Source organism: Gallus gallus, chromosome 5 (assembly GCF_016699485.2).
Source record: "Gallus gallus isolate bGalGal1 chromosome 5, bGalGal1.mat.broiler.GRCg7b, whole genome shotgun sequence".
NCBI lineage: Eukaryota > Metazoa > Chordata > Aves > Galliformes > Phasianidae > Gallus > Gallus gallus.
In genome coordinates, this window is record NC_052536.1 from 16,579,235 (window position 1) to 16,594,928 (window position 15,694).

Here is a 15,694-nt window from a genome sequence, read left to right on the forward strand (position 1 = left end):
GCCCTAAAACACATGGACACGTGGCCTCAAGGCAGTTCATGGGGCACTTTAATGGGATAGTGACATGGGCCACTGCGGGTTCCTGGGTACTGGGGAGCCATGGCAGGGCCGCCGGGCAGTCTCAGTACTGACAGATGAAGGGGCGCAGCAGGAAGCAGGCTCTACTTCTCCAAAGCCCATCTATGAACAGGACCCATCGTCAGGGACACGGGGAGACCCAAAAACCCCCAGTGCCCCATCCCATTGCTCCAGTATCCCAGTGCCCCATTCCAGTGTCCCGGTGCCCCATTCCATTGCCCACATGTCCCGTTGTCCCCTCTCAATGTGCCAGTGCCCCATCCCATCGTCTCACAATCCCCGTCCCCTCTCCCAGTGCCCCATCTCAGTGTCCCATGTCCGTTGCCACACTCCCAGCACCCGTCCCCGCTCTCGGTGCCCCCACCCATTTGCCCCCAGCACCAGGTGCGTGTGCCATGGTGCAGGGCTGTGCTCACCTTTGGGACTGAGCACGGTGCAGGTTCTGAACCGTCTGCAGGGCTGCCCGATGGCCCAGTTTGCATAGTTCCAGGAGCTCAGGTCCTGCCAGGATGTCTTCCACGACCCACCCTGCAGCAGCGGGGCTCAGCATCCTGCACCCACTCCCCGCCAACCCCTGGATGCCAGCTGAAGCCTTGTTACCTTGCAGGTGGTGACAGCCCCGATCCAGAGGCTGCAGTAGGTGTAGGTGGCTGCCAGCTTCCTCAGCTGTTCGTTAGTGGCTGTGCTGTGCACCGAGGCCAGCTGTCCCTTGTATACTTTCCGGCAGTAGCACTGAGGGGCACAGGTTGATGCCTGGCACTGGCAGCGCCCATGGGAACCTGGCATCCCGCTGACCTCCCCATCCCTCTCACCTGAGCAGCCCTGTAGGTGCGCCGTGCCTTCACCACCGCGAAGCACCTCCCGCTGCCCTCTCTGCATTCAGGTACCTCCATGGCGTGCCAGGGGCCTGAGGGTAGGGACAGGCTGAAGAGTGTCCCCTCTGCCCCTCCGCCAGTCCCAGTGCCTTGAGACTGGGGACAGGGGTGTCCCCGAGCTGTTCTCATTGTGTCCCTAGTGGTCCCCAAGCTACTCACCAGGGCAGAGGGCAGAGACCATGCCCAGCAAGGTCAGGACAAGGAGCAGGCGAGGCTGCATGGTGGGGAGCTGAGGGGACATGGCAGGGCTGGAGGACCTCTTGCCCCGGGGCCCTCTGGTCCCTGAGATAATCTCAGGAGAACCCTTGGCCAGCCCTGGTGACATTCTCATGGCACCTGGTCTCCCATGCCACCCCATGTCCTTCGTCTCCTCTGGTGTCCCCAGCACCAGCCCTACCTCTCACCCCCAGCCCTCAGCCCCATTGCCCCTGGGTCCCTGACCCCCTCCATCCCCGGTGCCACCCATTCCCCATGTCCCTGCTGCCACCCCCGGCCCTCAGCCACCCCCACATCCCTTGTGCTCTGCAGCCTCCTGCCACCCCTGGGGCTACCCCTGGTTCTGTGCCACCCGTGCCACCATGCACCCCCCATCACATCCCCAGGGCATCACTGAGCTGCATGTACCAGATTCAGGGCTGTCTTTCCCCTGTTCCCAGCCCCAACCCAGCAGCACAGGGCTGTGTCCTCCCTGCCGTCCCCGTTCCTGTCCCCGCTCCTCACCTTGGGGTTGGGAGCTTCTGTCTGCCTTGGCCCTTATAGGGGTGCTGGGGCCACATGTCCCCTGCAGCCTTGCACCACACCAGCCCCAAGCCACCAACTGTCTGTGCTTGTGGCCTGGAGGTACACAAGGGGGTCAGGGACAGTTAGGCTGCTTGCCCAAGGCCACTTCCTCTCCCCATGTTCACAGGGCCTTGCAGCAGCCACTGCCAGCCATTAGCCCCAGATGCCATCACCTTTTAGGGTGGCCCTGTGCCCATTATTCAGCCACCTCATTCCCTCCCACGATCCCTTTCCAATGCTACCTGTTCACTGCCACCCCATCCCCAAGCACTGCCACCCTGCCCCACAACCCCACTACTCCTTGGGGCACAGGACCATCATGGAATGGCCAGGAAAGTGGTTGTGCCCCTTTAGAAGGGGCAGCGGTTTGCCCAACAGCCCAGGGTACCAATTTGCCATTGCAATAAGGGCGTGCTGCTGTCTCGTGCCCAAGTTAGTGGGCATGGAGGGGCTGCATTCCCAGGTACAGCAGCGACTGGAGCATATTAGGGGCATCTCCCTGTGGGCTCAGGGCATGGCAAGACACAGAAACAAAGGCACAGGGCTGCCCCAGTGGGTGATGGCATGTGGGGCCATGGGCTGCATGACTGAAGAGGGAGGAAGTGACCTTGGACAAGCGGTCAAACTGTCCCTAGTTTCCCCACCCTCTCAGGCCACCCCATGGTGGTTAGTGGCTTGGGGCCACGGTAGAACTGGGGAAGTGCACAGCGATAGGGGACACGGTTGCAGCATGTGTTCGGGGGGAGAGGGAAGATGCTGGGGGCTGCAGTGGGGATCTTGTGGTGGTAGAGACTGTCCCCCCCATCCCAGGTCGCCTCATCGGCTCCTGCATCCCTCAGAGCCCCCACCCATTAACCCCACACACAGAGGGCACAGGCGTGGGGCTGCACACCAAGGCTTTATTGGGGTGAGGGATCTCCGCATCCCCTCGGCCGGTTCTGAGGTGAGCCTGAAGGTACCGCTCCTCTCTGCCACTCCTGTGCTGCCCCCATGGCTCCCGGCTCCCTGTGCCACCCTATGTCCCTCACATCCCTCCATCCCCAGCATCGCTCCTGACCCTCACCCTCAGCCCTTGACCCCTCGGTCACCCCTAGGTCCCTGGTGCCCTTCCCCACTGCCACCCATTCCTGGTGTCCCCACAGCCACCCCCTGGTCCTCACCCACCCCCATACCAACCCCAGTGGCTTGGGGCTGTGTCCCCCCACTGTCCCCATCCCCGCTCCTCACCTTGGGGCTGGGGGCTTTGCATGCTGTGGCCTTACAGAGGCACGGGAACATGTTACACTCACACCCCACAAGCCCCCCTTGCCATGTCTCAGTGTCAGTGTGGGTAAGGAGTAGGGCCGGGGGGGCTCTGGAGAGGAGAGACCATGGGGCCAAACGCAGACAGGGGCTGCCCCATGGCACCCAGAGCTAGAGGCCCAGGGAGAAGGTGCCCGAGTCAGTGGACTGCTTCTCTCGGCTCTGGTCCCCCAGGGCTCCTGGGGCACAGACTGTGGGGCTGGTGGGGGCTGGGGATACGCTGGCCTCTGGCACCTGTGGGACAGGGCATGGGCGTAGGCTCACTCCCTGTCCCAGAACTGTGGAACCCGGGGTGCTTAGGGGCTCTGGGATTGCCCCTCCTTGGGGTACCCAGCAGCCAACTGACCTCCTCAAACTTTCGGGCCTTGTAGTGCTCGGCGCCCTTCAGGAAGTTGAGCAGGATGATATCGCACAGCACCGTGCCCTAGGGGGCAGCAGTAATGGGAAAGGGGCTGCAGGATGCCCCCTGACACCCCACCGACCTCCAGGAATTAGGCTGCCATCACCTTTCCCACCACCCTGCCTTGTGGCAGTGGGATTTCCCTCCATCCATCCTCCTTCCCACCCCTTTTGGGCATCGCCACGGCCCTCAGCCCTACGGCTGTGGGTTACCTGCTTTGCCCCAGGGCTGAGGACCGCCTCAACTCACCACGCCAATCGAGGTGAAGGCAGCCACCGTGTTGATGAGGGTGGGCACAATGCCGAATTTCCCAGCCTGCGGGAAGGCAGAGGGCTGAGTCGGCATGGCCTCCGCCTATGGCACCCATAGGCTCCTGGGATGCTGCGCCCATACGTACGTTGCCATACACCAACACATCAAAGCGGATGCCGAAGGCCTTGGTGAGGGTGCGCAGCTCGGTGCCGTTGTGCCCACGGTAGTACCGTGCGTGCCTGCATGGGACATGGCCAGCTGGCACCCCACGCTCTGCAGCTGTCCCCACGGCAGGCAGCGACACGTGGCCCTACCTGAAGTTGTAGCCAGGGGAGCCGGGGCTGTGCTGGGTGACGCTGTCCAGGCGGGTGAAGGAGTAGCGGGGCAGGCACAGCTCCCAGGCACGGTCCAGGTCGCACACCCAGCCGATCTTGATGCCCAGCACCCCGCCCTGCCCAGCCGGCCGTGAGGGCAATGTGCCCCGTGCTATGCGGCCCCGCGTCCCTCCATATATGTCCCCCATCCCCATGTTCTCACAATACCATTTTCCCACGTCCTACATCCCTGCATCCCCATGTCCCATTGTCCCATTGCCACATCCCCACATTGAAAGCCTCTGCGCTCCCACGTCCCCGCAATGTCCCCACGTCCCCACATCTCCAATTCCCGCACCCCATGTCCCCCATTCCCACACTCATGTACACCACATCCCAGGTTTCCCTGGCCCTAAAGCTCCAGTCACTGCACCCCGTACCCTGTTATCCCCACATCCCCCATCCCCGCATCCCGCATCCCCTTGTTCTCATGCCCCACATCCCGCATCCTTTGCATCCCCAGCTCACGGTGGCAGCCAGCGAGGCGAAGTCCTGCCCGGCGAAGCGTGCCACGTCGCCCAGCCGCAGGATGGGGCACAGCGGCTGTTGCTCGGGATGGAAGCGGCAGCGCTGCAGCTCTCCTGCGCTGACCTGGGGGGGCAGGTTGGCCCTGGGGGGGGCGCACGGCTGTGAGCCTCCAGCAGTGAGAACCCACCCTGTGTCCCCGCAGTGCCACTCACTTCTCGAAGCCAAACAGAGGGAAGCGGACGCTGTTCTTGATGAAGAGGGTGAAGTTTTCAGCCTCCAGCATCACGGGGCTGTGGGGAGAGGGGTGGTGCTCCTGAACGGGGCAGGGGGCACAGTGTTTGTCCCCCTTCCTGCTGCTGCACACTCACACATCGACTGTGTCCACCTCGGGTGGGCACCAGCCCCGGATCTCACAGGTGTGCAGGGTCACGTTGTAGGGGACGCAGCGTCCCGTCAGCACTCCTGTGGCCATAAGATGGGTGGGCTCAAACCCCGTGGTTTTTGGGACCTCCCCCCCTCCAAAACTCACCACTGCCCGTGGTGCGGCCCTTCCCCTGACAGTCACGGTTGGACGCACACCGGTATGCGGCTTCACTCTGCGGAGAGGGGGGTGTGTGGGTTGGGGCACACCGGTGCCCCCCATGCCACCCCGTGTCCCCATACCTCCGGGCAGACGCCCTGCTCCTGATTCTCTGTCAGGATCTGCTTGGTGACCACCACGAACACCGAGGTGCCCTGCGGTGATGGGGACACTGTGTCACCAACGCCCCCCCTGAACCCCCCCCCCATGGCACTTGGGGATTAGTGGGGTTATTTGAGACGAGGCTATGAGGGCTCAGGGGGGGGGGTCCCTGCTGTCTCCTGCCTGTGGGGGGGTGACGTAGTCAGCTGTGTCCAGGACGCGGTTGCCATACTTCCCGATGCCCTTCACTTTGGTCACCACCGAGGACTCGATGACAGTGTCCCGCACCTGGTAGGCCTTCTCGTGCAGGAACACCCAGCTGGGGGGTGGAGGGCTCAGCTGTGGGGACAGCCGGCCAGCTCCCTGCCACCTGCGGCCGGTCCTCCTGCCACCAGCCCTCCGACAGCCACTTGTCACCCGCCCGTGTCACCCCCTGGGGTTCAGTATGCTCCACAGCACCCATCCCTACCTCTCCTCTCCATCATCCATGCCAATAGCCACCCTCCCGTCACCCGCTCCTTGTGTCACTCGGTGTCCCCATCGCAGACACGCTACCAGCCACTTGCCGTCACCTGTCCCCCTCTGCCCACAGCTGTCATCACTTCTCGCAGCCCGCTTCCCACCCCCACACCAGCGGGCAGCTGCCATTCCCGTGCCACCCTCCTGACCCCACGCCGTGAACCCACCCAGTGTCCCCACTTGGCGTCACCATCCCGGTCCCCAGCTTGCCACCACGGCATCAGGGGTACGATGTACACCGGGAGCAGGGTCTGCCGAGGGGTGGGGGACACCGGCAGAGGAGTGGGGTCCCGTCGGGGGGGGGGGGTCTCTCACCCGATGAAGTAGGAGAGGATGAGGAGCTGCACGACCCGGTTGACGACGCCCACCACCCAGCTCTTCACCACCACCGACTTGGTGGTCTCGTAGGAGAAGAAATCAGCCAGGCAGCGGGGCTGGGGGCGCGGGGGGGGCATGGGCAGCCGGGCGGGGGCACGAGCAGGGGCTCTGCAAGGATGCGGGCAGGGATACGGGCGATGGGAAGGGATAGAGGCGGGGAGCAGGGCAGGGATACAGGCAGCGGGCAGGGATGCGGGCAGATAGAGGCAGGGATGCGGGGATGTGGGCAGGGATGCGGGCGGGGTGGTGCAGAGGCAGAGGGGTGGGCACAGGACGGAAGGAGGGGGAGGGGGCGCAGGGGGAGATGGAGGGAGGGGGCGTGGGTGGGAGGAGGAGGAGGAGGGGAGGGAGGACGCGGGTGGGGGGAGGGGTGCGAGAGGCGGCCTCGAGGAGGGCCCCAATGCGGCCATCCTACGTGGGGTAGCCCCCTCTGGGGTGCCCTGGGGGGTGCTTTGGGCCCCCGGCACTTGGGCTGCCTCCGTTTCGGGAGCCCGCCGTGCTGGGGGCGCTGTATGCGTGACTGTCGTTTTTAGGGGTGCCCCACAACTCGGGGTGATCCCATTCTGGGTGTCCTCTGTGTTTGCGGACCCCGTGTTTGCCAGCTCACGGCGTTTGGCGGCGTCCCACATCGGTGTGCCCTTTTTGAGGGCTTCCCCTTCCGGAGGGGTGTGCACATGTTGGGATGTGCCCCACTTCGGAGTGCCTTTTTTGGGCTGTACCCCATGTCGGGGCGCCATGTGCTGGGCAGAGCCGCCCTGATCCCCCGCCGCGGTGACGTCATGGGGATCACCCGGCGTTGGCCAATGGGGAGCAGCCCCCCCACTTCCCGGCTGGAGGCCTCCCGCCTCTCTATGGTGCCAGGTGAGAGAGACCGCCGCTTCGGGGAGCGGCCGCTCTAGCCTGCCCCCCTTCCACCCCTCTGCGTCTACGCCGAGGAAGGCGCCGCTCCCCTTTAGCCTCAGTCCTCCACGGCGCTCCATCGTGAGGCCCGTGCTGGTGCGGCCGGGTCCTCCCTCCCCCCGCGATGGCGCCCAGAGAGGCCGGGCAGCGGCGCGTCTCTATGGCGGAAGTGGGGGCGGGTTCCGGCGGCGGCGCGGGAGGCGGTTGGGGGGGGGAGGCGGCTTCGCGCGAGGTTCGTGTTGCGCAGGCGGGAAAAGCGGTGGCGGTGCGGGGGGGAGGGGGGCGGGAGCGAATTTGGGGGGCTGGGGAGGGGGCAGAGGAAGGGTGGTTTTGGGGGGGTGATTTTTGGGGGGGTGATGGGGGGGTTGGGGGGTGGCCGGTGGGAGCGTGGGGATGACGGATGGGGGCGTGGGGCCTAGGGAGAGGGGGTGGTGGAGGCTGCGGGGGCTGCCAGGGCCTCGCTGTACCCCTTCCCTACCGGGACGTGGCACCCCGGGAAGCAACGACCCCGGGGAGCCCCGGGAGAGGCGTGATGGGGGGACGTGCTCCTGTGGGATCACGTTCCTCAGGGAACACTCCGGGGGGGTTCCCCTCCCCGTGCTCACTCTCGTCCCCCTTTCCCCCAGCACCTCGCTGCTCGGTGGCAGCAGGGCATGCCGGCCTCGGCGGGGAGCTGAACTCCGGCCTCCTCCTGCCTGCCTGCGAGCCCGGCCCCCTTCGTCATGGCTGACACATTGGAGTTCAACGAGATCTACCAGGAGGTGAAGGGATCCATGGTGAGCGGCACCAGGGGCAGCTCGGTGCTGGGGGCAGCTATCTGGGGTGCTGCCGGATGCCAGAAGTGCTCACCCCATCTCATGGGCTGGAGGCACACGGTGCCGTGCGGCTCTGAGGCCTGGTCTCAGCTGTATGCCCAGCGGTGCAGTATGCCCCCCCATCCCTGCAGCTCTTCCACTGCCTCGTCCTGGCAGAGCCTGTTTTGCTGAGCTCGACTGGAAATGGGAGCTGAGGCGCCTTGTTTCCAGAGCCGAAGCATTTCGGAGCATCAACAGGGGCTTTTAGTAGCAGCCTGTTGCGGAGCTAGCGAGGTTGTGGTTGGGAACGTGTCCAGGGGAAGGGATGCCAGCTGCAAGCGTTCACCCTTTTATGCAGTAGCTACTGCTGGGCAGCTGGGTGCTGTAAATCAGCCTGTTCCGGTGCTTGGGGGTGGGCAGTGTCATGCTGCAGTGATGTTGAGGATTTCTGGGTCACCCTGTGGCATTTGGGAGATTGTTCCTAAATGCCCAAGGGAGCTCTGGTACTGAGACTGCTGGCAACCTGGCTGCCTGAACCCCAAAGGAGGGTGGTGAGGAGTGCATGGAGAACATAAACTCTTGGGTGGTTGGGGAGTTCACTTCGTGTCCCCTGGGAGAGCTTAGCAGCTGTCTGTGCTGCGTGGGAGTTCCCACTCTTGGGCTGCTCCCCTCCATGTGCATGGGGCGAGCTGCCTGTACCTCACACCTGCCTCCCACCAGAACGATGGCCGGCTGCGGCTGAGCCGCCAGGGCGTCATCTTCAAGAACAGCAAGACGGGGAAGGTGGACAACATCCAGGCCTCGGAGTTGGCAGAGGGTGTGTGGCGGCGTGTGGCGCTCGGTCACGGCCTCAAGCTTCTCACCAAGAATGGCCATGTCTACAAATACGATGGTTTCCGGGAATCGGTGAGTCTGTGCCATCTCTGACTGTTGCCTGAGCCATGCTGACCATCCTTTTTTCAGCTCGCTTGTGCCACAGTCTCTTGCCTTGCCCTGTATCAGGCTACGCTGCTTTCAGGATCCGCCAGATCTCACAAAACTGGTCTCCTTCCCTTTAACAGCAGCTGATGCCTGTTTTTCTCATCACTTCTCTTGCACCAAGGGCAATGTCCCAGTTATGGGCTCTGAGCCGTGCTGATGCATGCATGGCAGTTTCTCATGAGCATTCTCCTTTTCTCTGTTCCTTCCCACCCCATCACAGGAGTTTGATAAGCTCTCAGATTTCTTCAAGGCACATTATCGCCTGGAGCTGGCCGAGAAGGACCTGTGTGTGAAGGGTTGGAACTGGGGCACGGTGAGGTTTGGAGGTGAGTTGGGATAAGACAGGAACAGGACGGTGATGCTGCTGCTGAGGCAAGGGCATCTGTGCTGTGGGTAGGCCAAGGTGGTGGGGCTGGTGGGCATCTGGTGGTTGGGTCAGTGTCCTCATTCTACCAGCACCCAGCTGTTGACAGCTTTAGATGCTGCTCTGGGAAACTGCCCACGTTTTAGTGGTAGTTTTGGATACAGCATGGATGTTGGTCATACCAGGAAAGCAGGAGATACTTGCAGGCAGCACAGCATGTTCGGGGGGGGTTAGACAGAGAACACTCAACATAAAAGAGAAGTCTGCATGGGAACTGTGAGCATCTAATAGAGCCTGCCAATTCCTCAGGGAGCCAGAAGAGCTGGTGGATGCTCCTCCCTGGTCTGAGAGAGGAGGAAGAGGGGAATAAACAGCCTTTTTGTTTTTGATCAATATAATTCTCTGGAACTATAGCTGGGAGGAGAAAGCCTGGAGGTGTGTGTAGAAAACATGGAAACGAAGGGAGGGAGAGGGGAGGCATTGCTGGGTTTTGAGAGAAGAGCGATGCTGCTGCTGGAGCTTGGATCTAGGATAGAACTCACCTTGGGTCTGCCCAGCAGGGTGGGCCTTAGGTTCCTAACCCTCCCCGCCTTCTGTAGGGCAGCTTCTCTCCTTTGACATCGGGGAACAGCCGGTGTTTGAGATCCCCCTCAGCAATGTCTCCCAGTGCACGACGGGCAAGAACGAAGTGACGCTGGAGTTCCACCAGAACGATGACGCTGAGGTCTCGCTCATGGAGGTTCGCTTCTACGTGCCCCCTACCCAGGAGGATGGTGTTGACCCTGTGGAGGTAAGCGAGGCTCAGGGGGGCTAGTTGGGTGCCCTCACCTAGTGCCTGACCACGACTCCCTCTCCTTGTAGGCCTTCGCTCAGAATGTCCTCTCCAAGGCGGACGTGATCCAGGCAACTGGTGATGCCATCTGCATCTTCCGGGAGCTGCAGTGTTTGACGCCTCGTGGGCGATACGACATCCGCATCTACCCCACCTTCCTGCACCTCCACGGCAAAACCTTTGACTACAAGATTCCCTATACTACCGTGCTGCGCCTCTTCCTGCTCCCACACAAGGACCAACGGCAGATGTTCTTTGTGGTGAGGAGGGGTTGAGCAGTCCTCCCTTTCTCAGGAAATTGTTTTGAGGGATTTCGGGTCCTCACCTCCTCTTCTCTTTTCAGATTAGCTTGGATCCCCCGATAAAGCAGGGCCAGACCCGCTACCACTTCCTTATCCTGCTTTTCTCCAAGGATGAAGACATCTCACTGACCCTCAACATGAATGAGTGAGTGTTTTCTCTCTAGGCAACTTCCTTGACCCCCCTCCCTGGATCGGGGGGCTGTGGGGAGAGCTAGGAGTGCAGGTAATGAATCTCTTTGGTCCTTGTTCTTGTCGTTATCCTCTATTTTTGCCACACAGGGAAGAGGTGGAGAAACGCTTTGAGGGGCGGCTCACCAAGAACATGTCAGGCTCCCTCTACGAGATGGTCAGCCGGGTTATGAAGGCACTAGTGAACCGCAAGATCACTGTGCCTGGCAACTTCCAGGGGTGAGGCATGCTGTTGCTTCTGGCTGGGCGAGGGAATGTGGGATCTTCCTACACTAATGGCACACATAGTGGTAGGGGGAGAGGCAAAGTGGGCCTTGTCATCCCTAGGACAGGAGATTATTCTTGTTTTTGTGGTCTCAGGCCAGCTGCTTGAGATCCCCTCCTGACTCAGACAGCAGTTCCAACATCTCTTTTTCTGTAATCAGGATGAAGGGGTTTTGCAAGAATTTTACCCCATGCAATCGGGAGCAGTTGGTGGACTTATCTAAGCTGCTATCTCTAGGATGTGCAGAGGGAGGGGTGTTTGCTCCCTGCTGGTGTAACATGGCACTGTTTGCCCTCACAGACACTCTGGAGCCCAGTGCATCACCTGCTCCTACAAGGCCAGCTCAGGACTTCTGTACCCACTGGAGCGAGGTTTCATCTATGTTCACAAGCCACCAGTGCACATCCGCTTTGATGAGATCTCCTTCGTCAACTTTGCCCGTGGGACCACCACCACCCGCTCCTTCGACTTTGAGATCGAGACCAAGCAGGGCACACAGTACACCTTCAGCAGCATAGAGAGGTGGGCACAGAACAAGCTCTCACTGTAACACTGGGCTGTTCTCTGTCCTGCCGTGCAGCCCCCTTGCCCCTGTGTCTTCCATGTTGGTCACACGTGGTGGATCCTTACTGATGTAACAAGGTGTAACAAGTTCAACCCTGTGTTGAGCACGCACAGTGGTTGCCAGCAAGCTGGATCCCACCTGTCCCTGACCACCCTGTCTCTCCTGTAGGGAGGAGTATGGGAAGCTCTTTGATTTCGTCAATGCCAAGAAGCTGAACATCAAGAACAGAGGCCTCAAGGAGGTACCTGCTGCACAGGGCTAGTTCTCTGTGCCCTGCTGGAATCACTGGCCTGCAGGCTGGGGTGGGGAGATGACTGGGGCCTTTTTTCTTCTCTCCAAAATTTTGCTGCTTTTCTTCCTTTTATTTTTTTTCACCTTTCTTTTCTTTCCTTACCCTTGTAGAGGAAAAAGGTCCGTGCGATACCCCTTCCTCTTTCTGTTCTTCCTCCTCCTGGTGCAGGTTTCCTCTGCATGGCTGTGTTGGTCTCTGACTAAACCCAGTAACTGCAGCATGATTTGCAAGAGGGGCCCCCACCTAACTCAGATAACACCTTCGGGGAACCCTTCCTTCCCCTCTCTCTGCATCCCTAATGAGGAGACAGGGAGACAGATGGGACACTGTGTGTTTCCCAGCCTGGCCATGCATGCATGTAGTTTCTAGAGAATGGACTGTATGCAGAGGTGGGGAGCACGGAGAGCAGCTCTCACGCTGTCCCTTCTGCAGGGTATGAAGCAGAGCTATGACGAATATGCGGACTCTGATGAGGACCAGCATGACGCCTACCTGGAGAGGATGAAGGAGGAGGGCAAGATCCGGGAAGAGAACGCCAACGATAGCAGCGATGGGTCTGGAGAGGAGACAGGTGTGTGCTGGGGCTGCATGTGAGCCCCCACTTCCTGAGGGGCTGCCTGGTATGCTCAGGCTACTTCCTCCTCTGGTTGAATCCTGCTGTGTTCCTTGGCTGTCCATCTTCACCTCACACTCTGTCCTTCCAGATGAGTCATTCAACCCTGGGGAAGAGGATGACGATGTGGCTGAAGAGTGAGTAGGGGCTGGGACAGGAGTCTAACTATGGGCAGCTTTTGGAAGATGCCATTTGTGAGCACTGTGTGGGGTGGGATGGGGCTGTGAGAATGTTGAGGAGTGCGTCTGTTGCAGACAAAATCATTGTGAATGGCCTTGTAAGTGGGTGCACTTCTGGTCTGTCTCTCTCGAGTTCTCTTGATGAGAACTGCAGTCCGAACAAGTGCTCAGGGGCATCATGTGTGCTGATGGGAGTCAGGTTCAGCCCAAGAGGAGGGGTGGATCTTGGTGCAGTTCAGCTGTGAGGCGTTGCAAATGCCTAAAGTTTACGGGAACTCAAAACGATCAGCCATGTTCGTGGAAGGAGAGTCCCCTGAGGGCTGTTAAGTGCAAACAGAGCGGCTTCAGCTCAGGAAGTCTCTGATCTGCAGGTTGCTGGAGGATGGGAGAGTTCAGGGGCAAGTCTTGCTATGTGCTTGTCACTGCTACAATTCCCTTCCCTCCTGCTTCATCTTGCTGGAGTTGAGATCTTGAGCTTTCCCTGAAACTAGGTCTCTTCACACAGGTTTGACAGCAATGCCTCGGCCAGCTCCTCCAGTGGGGATGGTGACAGTGACCGAGGTGAGAAGAAGCCAGCCAAGAAGGCCAAGATTGTCAAAGACCGCAAGCCCCGCAAGAAGCAGGTGGAGGTGAGAAGTTGCTGCTGGTAGAGTTGTGGAGATCAGGACTCACTGCCCTTGGAACATGGATTGCTGCTCCCTTGTTTGGAGCAACACCACGGGAGATCCAGGTCACAGCACATCAGCTGAGCTGCTTCCTGTTAGCCTTCTGCTGTGGTCTGATCCAATCCCACCACCTCACTGTGCTTTGTCCGGTTTGGATTGTCCAAGCCTGGTTCTGCTGCTTCCTGCAGGTTTTCTTCATCCTGCAGATGAGTCTAGATTGAAACTCTTACAAAGGATATAGTGGTGTCTGAGCCTGGCAGTACCTTCTGATTGTTGGAGGACTTGCCCCCCACAGGTCCTCCACGTCCTCTTCACCTACTCTGTGGGTGCTTTCACTTGTGTGTGTGTGTGAACTGACAACCCATCTCCCTGATTAAGTAGCTGAGTTACTGGTGGGATGCAGGAGGCATCATCTTGGAGTAACCTTAAGTCTTTAGTGTGTGGGGTATTTCAAGTCTTGGTTCTTTCCACTCCCTGCTTTCCAGAGCAAGAAAGGCAAAGACCCCAACGCGCCCAAGAGACCCATGTCGGCTTACATGCTTTGGCTGAATGCCAACCGTGAGAAGATCAAGTCAGATCATCCTGGTATCAGCATCACAGACTTGTCCAAGAAGGCTGGGGAGCTCTGGAAAGCCATGTCTAAGGAGAAGAAAGAGGTGGGTTGCTCTGCCAGTGGGGATTGCTAAGCCAGATATGGTGGATGTCGGAAGGCCTGGGATGCTCTTGCTTGGTCTCAGGATCCTGCTGCTCCATTAACGGGTCAGGAAGGGAGGGTGGCAGTGGGGAGCTGACATTGGTGAGCTCATGTGTGAGAATGGTCTCCAGGTGGTCAGGGACATGGGTGGAGATAGTGTTGGACGGTGGTGGTACAGAGGCACATGATGGTGGACGGTGCAGGAACAAAGCGCCGCTAACCTGCTTTTGCTGCAGGAATGGGATCGCAAGGCAGAAGATGCCAAGAGGGATTATGAGAAGGCCATGAAGGAGTACAGCGTGGGCAACAAGTCAGAGAGCTCCAAGATGTGAGTGTGCTAAGCAGACAAGAGGGATGTGGCAGGGGCTTCACTGTTCTGGAATATGTCTGTGTTCAGCTGTTGTGGTGGCTGGGCCTCTCCAAGGCTGGGAGGTTGTGAGATGGGACCAATGCGCTGTCAGCAAGGTAATGCTGTCTCTTCCACCCTCTCAACACATGCATAGGGAGAGGTCTAAAAAGAAGAAGAAGAAGCAGGAGAAGCAGATGAAGGGGAAAGGGGAGAAGAAGGGTGCTGCCTCCAAGTCTTCGTCCTCCACCAAGTCCTCTGCCAAGACTATGAGCGAGAGCTTCAAGAGCAAGGAATTTGTCTCCAGCGATGAGAGTTCCTCTGCAGAGAGCAAGAAGGAGGTAGTAGGGCTGTTTGGTGGTGGGCTTTGCTGGGTCTTATTTTACCTCATCCCTACAGGCATATGTTCCTCTTGATAGTATGTACATCTAGTCTTGTAGCAGAGGACTGAGTTTGATCTTCGCTATGGGCACAGGAGCAGGTGGACGTGAGCTGCTCTGCTCCTACTGTCCTGACCTCCCGTTTCTTCCCCCAGGACTCAGAGGATGAGAGAGGCGCCAGCCCGGCCCAAAGCTCAGAGGATTCCGCGTCCGGCTCGGATTAGTGCTGTCCCCGCTGGCTCCAGGCTGGTTCCCAGATCAGCGTGAGGACCGGGTGGGCCGGCCCGCAGGAGGGGCCTGGCTCTTGGGCTCTGGCTGGCTCCAAACCTGCCTGGCCGCCCTTCCTCCTGCCCCTGCTGCCAGGTGAGGGGGGGCGCTGGAGTCGGGGCAGGAGGGTGCCCGGCCTCACTGCCTGAGCCCTTTCCCCTCAGTGCCTGGCTACAGAGCGAGGCCCCGTGGAGGGGAGGCCCAGGAGGAGCCTCGGTCCCACACCTCTGCCCTGTTTCTCATCAATTTATTTTTTTTAAATACTCGGGTTTGTTTCGGTCTCTTTTTTCTTTTTGTATGTTGGGTCCGTTCACATGGCAACTCGGATTGAATAAAAAACACCCGCGGCGGGAGTGCGTGTGGGTGCGGAGGCAGGGGGTGGGCTGGGCTCCCCTTCCTCAGGGGTGGGCTGGGCTCCCCTTCCTCAAGGGCACGCGGTGCTGGGACGCCTTTCTCCCGGCATCGCCTTTCTGCCGGCATCGCCTCGTCCTCCTTGAACCGCAGCCAGGGGCTGAGCTCACTCGCAGCCCATCCATTAGCAGCCCGAGCCCCTCCTGCGGCCTCCCTAATCCTGTTACGGCTCCATCAGCCTCCTAATGGAGGCCCGGCGGTCGATCCCGATGCCGTGCGGATGTTCTCCGCTCCCTGGAGTGCCGCACCGTGGCTGGGGGTGTCAGCAGGAGGCGGTGGGCAGGCGGCCCCGATCCCCGTTCCGTCAGCGTTCCCGCCTGACCCCGGCGCGGCGGCCTGGCCGCGAGTCAACCGCTGCGGGGGAACGGGCTCGGGGAGACGGGGACGAGGCCCGGCTGCCCGCTCCAGGGCGTAGCTCGGCGCGGATTTGTGGGGCTGCCGCACCCCGGGGGCGCCGCGAGCCGGGGGTCCCCTCTAGCAACCTCTCAGCGGCGCACGGAGGGCCCGCGCAGCCCCCGGCTCTATGGTAGGCGGAGGTGCCACGCGG

General features: G+C 60.5%; 3 protein-coding genes across 9 annotated transcripts; 1 reads left to right on the forward strand and 2 right to left on the reverse strand.

The window, feature by feature from the left end:
* Nucleotides 1-31: 31 nt before the first annotated feature.
* On the reverse strand, nt 32-1,682 carry PGR2/3 (tandem PRG2/PRG3 gene pair). The gene is made up of 6 exons (NM_001329217.2): nt 1,578-1,682; nt 1,113-1,182; nt 891-985; nt 679-810; nt 495-606; nt 32-180 (listed from the first exon to the last, which is right to left on the reverse strand). The coding sequence occupies exons 2-6, from the start codon at nt 1,171-1,173 to the stop codon at nt 122-124; spliced, it is 459 nt and encodes a 152-aa protein (NP_001316146.1). The 5' UTR covers nt 1,174-1,182; nt 1,578-1,682; the 3' UTR covers nt 32-121.
* A 649-nt stretch (nt 1,683-2,331) lies between these two features.
* P2RX3 (purinergic receptor P2X 3) lies at nt 2,332-6,336 on the reverse strand. 2 transcript variants are annotated; one of them, NM_001397208.2, is made up of 12 exons: nt 6,046-6,336; nt 5,395-5,530; nt 5,193-5,264; nt 5,059-5,125; nt 4,898-4,991; nt 4,742-4,819; nt 4,530-4,671; nt 4,002-4,138; nt 3,833-3,926; nt 3,685-3,750; nt 3,382-3,459; nt 2,619-3,269 (listed from the first exon to the last, which is right to left on the reverse strand). In NM_001397208.2, the coding sequence occupies exons 1-12, from the start codon at nt 6,183-6,185 to the stop codon at nt 3,147-3,149; spliced, it is 1,227 nt and encodes a 408-aa protein (NP_001384137.1). In that variant the 5' UTR covers nt 6,186-6,336; the 3' UTR covers nt 2,619-3,146. The 2 variants fall into 2 exon arrangements, with proteins under 2 accessions (XP_040557039.1, NP_001384137.1); XM_040701105.2 differs by having other exon boundaries at nt 2,332-3,459.
* A 593-nt stretch (nt 6,337-6,929) lies between these two features.
* SSRP1 (structure specific recognition protein 1) lies at nt 6,930-15,089 on the forward strand. 6 transcript variants are annotated; one of them, XM_015286773.4, is made up of 18 exons: nt 6,930-6,969; nt 7,635-7,784; nt 8,523-8,708; nt 9,004-9,109; nt 9,747-9,937; nt 10,009-10,239; nt 10,323-10,426; nt 10,561-10,689; nt 11,036-11,257; nt 11,469-11,541; nt 11,703-11,711; nt 12,025-12,163; nt 12,297-12,342; nt 12,890-13,013; nt 13,535-13,705; nt 13,980-14,071; nt 14,247-14,430; nt 14,625-15,089. In XM_015286773.4, the coding sequence occupies exons 2-18, from the start codon at nt 7,731-7,733 to the stop codon at nt 14,691-14,693; spliced, it is 2,130 nt and encodes a 709-aa protein (XP_015142259.1). In that variant the 5' UTR covers nt 6,930-6,969; nt 7,635-7,730; the 3' UTR covers nt 14,694-15,089. The 6 variants fall into 6 exon arrangements, with proteins under 6 accessions (XP_015142259.1, XP_040556678.1, XP_015142258.1 ...); XM_015286772.4 differs by lacking the exon at nt 6,930-6,969 and adding an exon at nt 7,193-7,273; XM_015286771.4 differs by lacking the exon at nt 6,930-6,969 and adding an exon at nt 7,193-7,240.
* Nucleotides 15,090-15,694: the final 605 nt, after the last annotated feature.

What these genes read in the sequence shown, in the direction of transcription:
- PGR2/3 (NM_001329217.2), bottom strand. Translation starts at nt 1,173, where the DNA reads ATGCAGCCTCGCCTGCTCCTTGTCCTGACCTTGCTGGGCATGGTCTCT. An exon ending in GCACCTACAGGGCTGCTCAG is followed by an intron (nt 811 to 890) that starts GTGAGAGGGATG and finishes TGTGCCCCTCAG; the next exon opens with TGCTACTGCCGGAAAGTATA. An exon ending in GGGCTGTCACCACCTGCAAG is followed by an intron (nt 607 to 678) that starts GTAACAAGGCTT and finishes CCGCTGCTGCAG; the next exon opens with GGTGGGTCGTGGAAGACATC.
- P2RX3 (XM_040701105.2), bottom strand. Translation starts at nt 6,185, where the DNA reads ATGCCCCCCCCGCGCCCCCAGCCCCGCTGCCTGGCTGATTTCTTCTCC. An exon ending in ATCCTCTCCTACTTCATCGG is followed by an intron (nt 5,531 to 6,045) that starts GTGAGAGACCCC and finishes TCCACCCCCCAG; the next exon opens with CTGGGTGTTCCTGCACGAGA. An exon ending in ACTACGTCACCCCCCCACAG is followed by an intron (nt 5,265 to 5,394) that starts GCAGGAGACAGC and finishes CCATCACCGCAG; the next exon opens with GGCACCTCGGTGTTCGTGGT.
- SSRP1 (XM_015286773.4), top strand. Translation starts at nt 7,731, where the DNA reads ATGGCTGACACATTGGAGTTCAACGAGATCTACCAGGAGGTGAAGGGA. An exon ending in TGGGTCTGGAGAGGAGACAG is followed by an intron (nt 12,164 to 12,296) that starts GTGTGTGCTGGG and finishes CTGTCCTTCCAG; the next exon opens with ATGAGTCATTCAACCCTGGG. An exon ending in AAGTCAGAGAGCTCCAAGAT is followed by an intron (nt 14,072 to 14,246) that starts GTGAGTGTGCTA and finishes ACACATGCATAG; the next exon opens with GGAGAGGTCTAAAAAGAAGA.